Source organism: Motacilla alba, chromosome 5 (assembly GCF_015832195.1).
Source record: "Motacilla alba alba isolate MOTALB_02 chromosome 5, Motacilla_alba_V1.0_pri, whole genome shotgun sequence".
Classification (NCBI taxonomy): Eukaryota; Metazoa; Chordata; class Aves; order Passeriformes; family Motacillidae; genus Motacilla; species Motacilla alba.
The window spans coordinates 37,732,429-37,742,780 of NC_052020.1; the positions used below are offsets into that span (position 1 = coordinate 37,732,429).

At 53.6% G+C, this 10,352-nt stretch overlaps 1 protein-coding gene across 1 annotated transcript; it reads right to left on the reverse strand.

Annotated features, from left to right (window-relative positions):
* Positions 1 to 3,425: 3,425 nt before the first annotated feature.
* On the reverse strand, positions 3,426 to 5,229 carry NKX2-8 (NK2 homeobox 8). Its single transcript, XM_038139252.1, has 2 exons — positions 5,064 to 5,229; positions 3,426 to 3,970 (listed from the first exon to the last, which is right to left on the reverse strand). The coding sequence occupies exons 1-2, from the start codon at positions 5,227 to 5,229 to the stop codon at positions 3,426 to 3,428; spliced, it is 711 nt and encodes a 236-aa protein (XP_037995180.1).
* Positions 5,230 to 10,352: the final 5,123 nt, after the last annotated feature.

Here is a 10,352-nt window from a genome sequence, read left to right on the forward strand (position 1 = left end):
GACGAATGATGAATGTGCATTGGCAGGGGCACACTCAACTTGTTCATGAAGTATCACAGAGAGGCTAGATCATATGCTCTTTCAGAACTATTGTCCAAAAAAAGAGGCAATCTGGTGACTTGTTTTCATGTCTTAGCTTTAAGTTAACAAACACGGGCCCAGGAAACAGGGCTGGGCTTTTGCAAAGTCAATAGTTTATTTACTAACTAAGAATAAAGCACACAGGAATATGTTTGTAGATGTTAGCAATGCTTTTCATTAGCTGAAGATGGCATTAGATCTTGATCATGGTATGCTTATTCATTAGTTTCAGTGAAATTCACAGGCTTGTTTGCAGAGTGAAAGTAACAATGAGACCTGGTGGAGAAAAAGAAAGAAAAGGCAGAAACTGTGCATCCACCCCTTTGAGGAGGAGGCAAAAATTCCAAACCAACAACTGAGATGATTCTGTGCCTTACCAAAAAACAAGTCAAAGTAACAGAAACTACACTGAAAGGTGCTAAGTTTCTCTTGCCCCAAAGCTGTTATCAGTGGCACTTGTTAAGAAATATCTCCTAGATGCAGTTGAACCATTAGTAAAGTTAACTATTTTCCTTGCTAAATGTGCTTAAAATTTAGACAGATTAATTTGTTTCTGTCAGGAAAAAAATAATAGTTTCAGTCCCACCCTATCCTCTTCACAAGACTTTACTGTAAATCTCTATAGACTATTGAATTGCCTCATTATTTAACACATTCTTCTTTCTACTTGGATGCATTAAAATAAGGGGGCTGCTTTTCTCCAGGCTTGAACATGACTCTGCCATCTGCCCTGCACCCCTGTTGAGATGCCTTCCCTCACCCTGCTGGAGCACCTCCAGCCTTTCCCAGTGCCCGGGAATTGCACCTTTCTCATTCCCTGGTCTTGGTAAAAGGCAACACTTACAAATCACACCTTTTTTTTTGTGAAGAAACCCACATCAGGTGACATTGCAGCTGGTGATCAGAGAAAATCACTGCAACCTGGGATTGGGAAGGGACATCTCCTGTCATTACCTGGATGTACAGTAACTCATAAAAGCAGTAATTTAAGGAAGCCCTCCTATTTTGCAGAGCCTTCCTATGGCCGTGTGTGGGCTCCTGGACAGGACAGCAGCTCAGATGAGCGAGGAGCCAGGGAAGGACCCTTCCAGGTGAGATGCTGCAAACACGGCAAGCTGACGGAGGGTAGATTTGCCCTGAGGAGGAGCAGTCTTGTCCCGTTGTCTTTGTTTCCTTTTCTAATGACGTTATCACACTGTTTTCACAGATGAACCTGCTGCATAGCTGGCTTGCAGAGGGTTAAAATGGAGGGCAGCATCTGTACTTTTAAAACTACATGCGACAAAGTCCATTGCTTGAAGTCTGGGTCCTTTCTACCCCCCGCCCCTCCCCAGCTTCCAGTAATCATTTATTATTAGAGGGGTTTTATGATACAAATTTGATAATCTCCCATACACATTGGCACTGTTCTAATTGGAGTTGTAAGCCCATAAAATTCAAGCCCTTTGTTTTCATGAAGGCCACAAGGTTTTAAAAGATGCTATTGTACCGCCTAAACCCATAAAATTGTCACTAGGGACTGATTAAACAGTCCTGAATCGAAACAGTGCGGATTTTGTCTAGGTCCTTTTCATGCACAACAATGCTCTTTTCAACCTCCAAGACAAAAGGAGGTTTAAGGAGCGATTCTCCGGGAGATTCTTCTAAGATAACCCCATCCATATGGGAGACAAGGTGGCCAGCAGCTGAGACGAAAAAAAAAAAAAAGATTTCGGATGGCAGGAGGAAAAATAAAGGGAAAGGGGAGGGGGAAAGACAACAACAACAAAAAATCAAAACCCACCAACCAACCAACCAAACAATAGAACCAAACCCAGGTGACACAGAAGCTATGTTTCCCCAGGTCCTTCCCGCACAGCCCAGAGGCCTGATCCGCTCTGTGCCTCCGTCTTGGCACGCGGCCTCCTGTCCAACAGGGAAGAAGATGTAGGTGGGAGCACTGGCGTCCCTTCCCTCTGCCCAGCCTGTCCTCGATGTAGCTGGGTCTGATCCTCCCGCACGGAGGACAGAGGCGACACCGATCCGCCCAGGTGGAAGGTGCGAAGCCCTGGGTAAGGTAGAGCTGGGAGGAGAGCGGGGCCGTTCTGGCGGGGGAGGCGGCCGAAATCACCCACGGAAACTGGTGTGTGCTTTTGGTCGCCTCCTCATCCGCGACGGCAGCACCTCCCGTGGTGATGCTGCTTCGCTCTCCGTGGGCTCCCCGGGATGTGTAGGCAGCATACCGTATCCCAGGGGCATACCGCGTCGAAAATTATCTCCTTCCAGGAAATAAATTTTTAAAATATAGAATAAAATCCCCACTTAAATATCTTCTGCGAGTCCCTTTCCGTCGACACCTTTTCCTCGGCGGCCACGTTGTCTGCGTCAGTCCCCGTGGGGTCTTTGCCCCAAATATTCCCTCAGCTTTCGTGGTCCGCAGGTGCCGTCGGAGGGATGGAAGCAGCTGCTCTAGTCCATATTTCAGGGACCTGGATTTAGCTTTGTAGGGAGTTTTAGGGTTTTTCCCCATTGGCGGTTGGCAGATAATACATAACATTGTTTTCACCCCAAAGCAATAAAATCAATAGTTTATCAAGTAGTTTCAAAACATAATTTTCTTGGCTATCCTTCCCCAGTCGAAATTTGGAACGGTTTCAGGCTAACGGAAAGATGGGCTTAATTCTGGATCCTGCCTTAGTGCCTCTCTGGAAGACATCGCCGCTTAAAACGCCAAGCCGCGGGAGCGGGAGTCGCCAGAGCGGGAGACTCCGGGCTCACGCTCCCGTAGGAACTATGACCGCGTTTACACTGAGATGCTTGCAGCAAAATTTATTTGCCATTTACCTGCTCATATGGATAAAATAAAAGAATTCGAAAGTCAAATTCGACTGGAGATATTGAGACAAGTATTTAAGATTTTATAGCACAGGAGGCAATCCTACGAAACAGTCCCGATGGTCAAAACTACACTTCTCCGCCGGGAAAAATTTATTTGCCAAAAACCATTTTATTAGTCACTGGAAGAGTCAGCTATTTTAAAATACACTATGTCGCTAGGATAATCATTAATTTTTAACAAGGAATCTCTCGAGCAGGAGGAGGAGGAGAGGAGGTTTTACAAAATTCGCGCCTCACGCGGCATCCTCGCCCTCGGGTGAGGCCGGTGTAGGGGAGCGTGGCCCCGGCCGGCTTCGTCCGGGCCTGCCGCCGCCCCGGAGCCGCGCTCTGCCGCCCGGCCCGCCCGAGCCCGGCCGCTCGGTGCCCCGGCGCCTTCCGCGGCGCCTTCCCCGCGCTGCGGCCCGGGGCTGGGGCGGGCGGCCCCCGCCCGTGGGATGAGTCCGGCCCCAGAGGGCTGAGTGCCGCTGTCACCATCCCCAGGAGACGACGGCGGGGTGCGCTAAGTGCTGGTACGCGGGGAACACGCCGAGGGCGGCGGCGGGCGGGCAGGCTCGGTAGCCCTGCAGGGCCAGGGCGGCCTGGGCGCTGCATCCCGCCAGGGCGCAGCCCAGCTTGGGGCGCGCCGTGGGAGCCGGTGGGCTGGCGGGGCAGCCGCGGCAGGGCTCCCCGTCCCGCACCAGCACCGGCACCACCACCCGGCGCAGCAGGGCGGGCGGGCGCGGCTGGGGGCTGCCCGGGCCCTCGCTTCGCGCCCGCTTCATCTTGTAGCGGTGGTTCTGGAACCAGATCTTCACCTGTGTGGGGGTGAGGCTGAGCAGCCGGGCCAGCTGCTCCCGCTCCGGCGCCGAAAGGTACCGCTGCTGCCGGAACCGCCGCTCCAACTCCAGCGTCTGCGCCTTGGAGAAGAGCACCCGCCGCTTCTTCTTCTTCTCCTCGGCCTCCGAGCCGCGGGCGGGGAGAGACCTTTGGGTGGAGTCGGGCAAGCTCATCTCCGGGCCGCTCTCGTCGGAAGCTGGGGACAGCGAGTGGGTTAGAGAGAGGGAGCGGCCGGGGCCGGGGAGCGCGGCAGGCATCGAGGAGGCCGCCGAGAGCTGAAACGCCTCTCGCAGGGAGAGCTCCGTCTGTCTACCGGGCCGGATTAATCCCAATAGTCAAGGAGAAATGTGAGCTAACCCCACGAAAACATTAAACCTAGCCCACGGAACGGAGCGGGCTGTCGTCCGGGCTGGGATCCGCTTTTCCCCGCCGGCAATCCCAGCCGGGGCATGGCCGCTTCGCCGCGCACAGCCCGGGGATTGCGGGCTGCCGGCCCTCGTGTTCCCTGGGTACTGAAACAGAATATTGGGCTCCCCAGTCCTTTCATAACTGCCTTTCACTCTCCGCTCGATTACCGTAATTTCTAACCTATCCCGGGGTTGTTCCTGCACCCATTCAAAGGACGATATCCCCCGCGCACCCTGTCTACACAGGTATACAACAAACACCGTATATCTCTGGCACAATTAATGTGTGCGAGGTGCGACCAATATGCATCGCAGCTGGGTTTGCGAGCTGGAGCCTGCCCGCCGCGGTGGCAGGTGCGTGGATGTCGGCGGTGGCGCGCAGGGCGCTCCGCGGCAGCTCGGGGAGGCGATGCACGAGGGAGCTCAGCTTTCCTCTGCGGAGAATGGGGTGGCCCCAAACCCTTCAGCACAAAAAGACACGATTTCCTGCAACCGTGGAACCCGGGTAAAAAACTAATCCGGGAAGTAGGCTTAAACGATAAACGCACAGAGAGAGGTGGATGCAGCCTGAGATTTTGGGTTCTGCCATAGCTGGGAATATGCACTGATCTACCCAAAAAATCCCCCCAAAAAGCCTCCCAAAATAACACACAACAAAAACCAAACCGTCTTTTCTGTTTTAAGATTGTGCCCGTGACATTTCTGCTGATTCGTTGTTGCAATTCAATAATATTTTATAAAATTCCCAGCCTGGATTCCCTCGATCCTGTAGGCTATGTACACTGTCAATTCGCTGCTTCGCATCCTCGTCAAAGGAATGGGGGAAAACAAATAAAAGATAATTGCGCGGAGGTGGCGAGTTCCTGTCCGTTTTATACTCACAGGGATAGTGGTTTCTGTCTGTTTCTATCCACCCTCGATACGGCGAGCCGGTGTAGTTCTCCGCTGAGTGGCGATGGTCAGAGGCTTGCTTTATGCTATTGGCATCCTGCTCTGGTAAATCCAAAATGCTCCTCACTGTAAAACTGATCCTCCCAGATGTGGCCATGATAGGTTGTACACACACCCCCCAAAAAATATCACCCCAAACCGAACACCCTTCCTGAAAAGCTGCGAGGAAAGGATTGTGTCCAGTTACTGGGGAATCTCTCGGCTCGAGAGGACCTTCCTTTCCATCGCCACCTAACCCCAAATATTAGTGTCGTTTACAGAGGTGTCCTGTTTATATAAACAGTCCTCCCCACTGCAAACACTGCCGGCTTTCAAACCGTCCCTGTCTATAGGATGCTAAGTACCTGAATTAGTCAAGTGCTAAAGCCCTAATGGGAGTAGGTGTAACCCCCCCCTCCCGCCACCCCCATGAGAGAATAACCCGTTACCTCCCAAAGACAGCAGGAAACAGGCGTCATCATTACATATTCTGTCTGATTAGCCAAAAGTGGGGACAGATAATGGTAATTGTTAGCAGTGAATAACATCTTGGGTGGCATGTGGATGACCAACAACCACCCCCCTCCATCCGCCACCGAAGCCACCAGCGTCCCTTCTATCCGCAGACAAAGTGAATCCTCCCAGGACATCCGCAGAGCATGCCGAGAGCCCCCTCCCCACTTCTCCTTCTTTATTCCCCCCCCCCCCGCCTTGCCTCTTTCTTTAAATCTGGATGGAATTTAAGTCGTTATTTGTTTTATTTGCCGGGCTGTTTGCAGCGCTACCTCAAATTCTCTTCTTGTTTTTGGCAGGTTTCCTACCCTCAACGGGGCATTTTTCACACCTCGACTGGGCTCTCAGCGGGGAAGGCTGGCGGGTGTGTGCGTTAAGGAATGGGATCTCTGGGATGGGGTTTTTTGCGTCTCCTGGGCATGGTAGATGGAAGGTGCACCTTTTTCTCGGGAAAGATGATAGCGGGAGCTTGGCATACTCGATCCATAAGGAAGAGTCAGGAGGGGGGTAGGGGGGATTTTTTTTTTTTTTTTTTAATCACCAGTTTGCGTTGTACTAACCCAGGGAATATCCCATCGGGCGGGGTGTGAGAGTGACTGAAACGACTCCAGCTGGGGAGGGGGAGAAAGATCAAACACGGCGCTTCTATTTATCCGCGCCGTGCCTGCGGACCGCCGCTTCATCTGCCGAAAGAGGCAGCAAACGGAGCCGAGGAGCGGCGCCCCCCGGGAGGAAAGTGCTGACACTGTCTGGGCACGGTTTGGGGACGCCCGGCGGGACAAGCACCTTCTCTCAGCTTCACCTCCCTTCATCCTTTCACGGGGCTGCCCTGTCCCCTCGCGAAGCTGCGGCCGGGCTTTGCCCAGCCCCGGTGGGCGCCGAGGGCTTATGAGAAAATACGGTGCAGAAACAAGCAGCGCGGCGTGCCGCTCAAATGCAAGCCCGCAGTGACAGGGCTCGGTCCCCAGCTGCCGGCCAGCGGTAGCAGCGACCGATGGGGGCGATGTTTCACGCGGGCCGCGCAGCGTGGCTCAAGCCGTGGGACCGCAGGGGCGGAGGCGGGACACGCTCCCCCCGCCCGCCGCAGGCCCTTCCCCGCCGCTCCCGCCGGTTCGGCGGCTGGGACCGGCGCACGCCTCGGAAAGCAGTGGGAGGCCAGTCCGGCTGGACGGAGCAAAGCCTGGAGAGAAGGAGACACCCAGGCTCTCCCCAGCAGATCGGCTTTCCTTTGAACGCGGGCCGAGGCTCTCACGGCTCATCCCCGACGGGGGAACGTCGCGAAGCCCTGCGGGGATGCGCTGCGGGCCTGCAAAGGGAAACCCAGATACACGCGGATAGACTCTTCTCTCCGGCCGCTTTGTCGGTTCTCACTTCCCTGTCCAAATAGGCATCTATAAGCTATTGTGTATAGATTATATCTATCCAGCCCCTCTCTCGTCCCCCAGACCTGCTGCCCGCGTGCCCCCGGCCGCGACCGCCCCTCCCCGCCCTGGTCTGGGTGTCGCCTCGGGGAGCAGTTACAATTCTCGGGGAAAACGTCAATGAGCAATAACGGCAAGGGAGAGGTGAGATTTATATCGGCGAGATTTGTGGGCGAGATGAACGGGGCACAAGGCTTCATTTGGCCACCTTCCCGCATATTTCTTCGGGACTGGACAGGCTCCATATAAACGATTCCCAGGCCGTGATTACTGCAGCCACCTATCAAGCGTGCCTGGTGACAGTAGTTATCTCCCAGCTCCGAGCACAGCCTCCCAGCCGTCCTGGGTGGTCGGAGCGAGGGGAGCACAAATACATGCCAACTGCTAGGCCGTGAACAAAAGGGAAATGTAGCCCTATGTCCCGGACCTGTTGGAAGCATTTGTTCCAGTCAAGATTTTGCATTTGTTCAGATCTGGAATAATAGGTGATTGACGCCTTCCCACAATGTGCTTTAACTCTCCGGGATAAATCGGAGCTTGTTCCTTGTTGTCATGGTTTTCAATAGGGTTCAATGGGATTGAACCACTATCGACTCTGCTTTACGTCTCCGGCAGCCCCGTCCATACAAATTTATTAGTTACGTCTTTTTAAATGAGATTAAATTGAAACGACGAGTCCGTCCTCGGCGGAACGGCTACTCCCGCGGTCGCCCCTGTGTCCCCTTCGGCCCCGACTGCCCGTGTCACGGCCGGGGCAGCCCACGCCCGGGGGGGACAGAAGCCGCGGCCCCCCCCGCTGCCAGGTACGGCCACGCTCACCTGCCCAGGCCCGGCCGGCAGCGCCGCCGCTGCCCCGCGCTCCCGAGCGCCCCGGTATAAAAGGCGACCGAAAAGTGCTTATTAATATCTTGACCCCACAGGCAAATATTTGCTGAATGCCTGCGCAGGAGAGGAGCTTCGGGAGCGTGGACCAGAGCAGGGTAGGGGGCCCGGGGGTTCAGAGCGCCACAAACTTATACAGTATCCGAGGTGGCTCTTAAGAGGAGTTTGCCAAGGACACTCGAAAGAAAGTGCAAAAACTTTGCAAGGGAAAAAAGTCAGGATGAGAGAAAGAGAGTCTACTTCAGTGACCTCTCTTAGCCTTTTAATCTATTTAACATCCTAAGCCCACACTGATGTGTAGAAATAAGTAAATGGTACTCTTCAAGCCTTAAGAGCTCTTCAGCGTCAAATATTTGCACTTACTCTTAGAGTTTTTTCTCAAATAGCGCAAGACACATTCCCCTTGGACAAGCCGAGCTGTCTAAATATACCTACGCATTGTTATCTGCGGGAAACGGTTTGCTTCAAAGGCAGAACGTAACAACCTGAAATGTTTCATCTCTTGGTTTGCTTGAGACAGACTTGGACGCTTTTCAGCTCTGGCTGCCCGGCCTCATTTCGGGGTTTGCCGGTTCAGATTTCACTCTCTCCCGCCCGACTCCCGCGTGTCTGCCCACGGCACCCTGGACCTGCCGTTCCCGTGGGGAGGCATCCTTGGACCGAGAGGTGGGTTTGCTGCTCACCTCTCTGTACCGGCCGCTTCGGCGGGCGTCCCACCGAGAGCCGCCCCGAGGGTACCCACGGGGAAGAGACGAGGCAAGCGTTTCTCTGGGCTGTTAGAAATGCGCAGGGCCCACGCGTGTGCTCCGCCCGCAGATGCGGTGGGTTCCTGTGGCAGGATCCGCCCCGGAATGAGCCTGTCTCTGCGGGCCCACGGGGTGAGACCTTGTTGGCCTCGGTGGGCCCGTAGGGGATGGCTGCGTGTGCCCGACCGCCTCGTCCCTCCAGATAAATCCACAGAAACACTTCGCTCTCCCCAGGCCCTGGCCCATGTAAATGAATTTCACCTTTCCAAGGGGATTAATTAATTTTTTTTTTTAATCGTTGCTTGTTTTCGCACTGCACGCAGCGCGCTTTTCAGCTCATCCGCCTCCGTCTCCCTGTGGCTGCAGCTCGCGTGAAACGGGCTCGGAGAGCGAGGAGCCGGCACCCCGGCCGCGTCCCCGCCGCCGCCGCAGCACACCGAGCGGGGCGCGGCCGCCGTGGCGCCCCGTACGGCGGCTCCGGCCCCCGCGGACACCGGGGGGGACAACCCTGCAGCGTGGACAGGGCTGCTCCCGGCGAACCGGAGCCTCAGAGGGACCGCGGGCTTTCCTGCCCGAGAGGCGGCCCAGCCCGCTCAGGGTACCCCGGGGCTGCTCGGACCGCTCAGGGTACCCCGGGGCTGCTCGGACCGCTCAGGGTACCCCGGGGCTGGCTCGGACCGCTCAGGGTACCCCGGGGCTGGCTCGGACCGCTCAGGGTACCCCGGGGCTGGCTCGGACCATCCCGTCGGGGGTCTCGCCGCGCCTTTGCCCGGCGCCCCTGCTCAGCAGCCCCCGCTGCAAATCACCTCCGACCACCTCAGAAAATAGCGGCTTTTTCTATAATTCCTTTTTTTTTTTTTTTTCTTCCTACTTGAATGGGTTCATTTACTGTGCTCAGTGGAGGATTGCAAAGTAGATCGACCAAATCGATGTCTGTGAGATGCAGAAATCAAGTATTTTCCTACACCAGTTGATCGTCCCTACACTTCCATAGAGGAGGAGAGAAAGGAAAAAAAAAAAAAAAGGAGGAGAGAAAGGGAAAAAAAAAAAAGGAAAAGAAAATATTGTCAACACAGAGTCCGTTTGTCTCTGATTGGTGTAGCCCCGGCTTTAAGGAGGAACTCGCCACAGTATATCTGCAGGGGCATTAAATGCAGTACACTGAAGAGATTGAATGAAAACCTGACCTCACAGAATTTAATGTGAATTTTAGAACTTATTTTACAACAGGCAAAATTCCAACTTTTATGTAAAAACCAAATAATTCTTTAGTTATTTTTTTCCCCGTAATGAACTTTCCCATAACTTTACACCCTTTTCCTTCATGATCTGAAAATAGTATCTTTATCTTTCCCTCTCAACTACAAACCAGCTTTAGACATTGAAAATTAATCTAACCTCTTATTTGTCTTTTTGCTTTGCAGCTGATATTCATTGTAATGAGTATATCACTCTCTTTCTAATTAGGGCAAGACTGTGGAAGACATGGAATATACCCTACAGGAAAATTGGTTTCTATGTATTTCTGTATGTTGTATTTGCATCTCTTTCCTTGTAAAATAATGAAATTTGCTGGGCACATTTGTGATGCATCTGAACTACCTACACCAGCTCCTTTATTTCTTTTTTTTGTGACTATTCTTAATTTTAAGATGTGTCTAAACACATCGACTTTAACC

Excerpts from the sequence above, each read along its gene's own strand:
- NKX2-8 (XM_038139252.1), bottom strand. The coding sequence starts at position 5,229 with ATGGCCACATCTGGGAGGATCAGTTTTACAGTGAGGAGCATTTTGGAT. Across the intron at positions 3,971-5,063 it reads AGACAGAAACCACTATCCCT|CTTCCGACGAGAGCGGCCCG; the intron begins GTGAGTATAAAA and ends CGCTGTCCCCAG.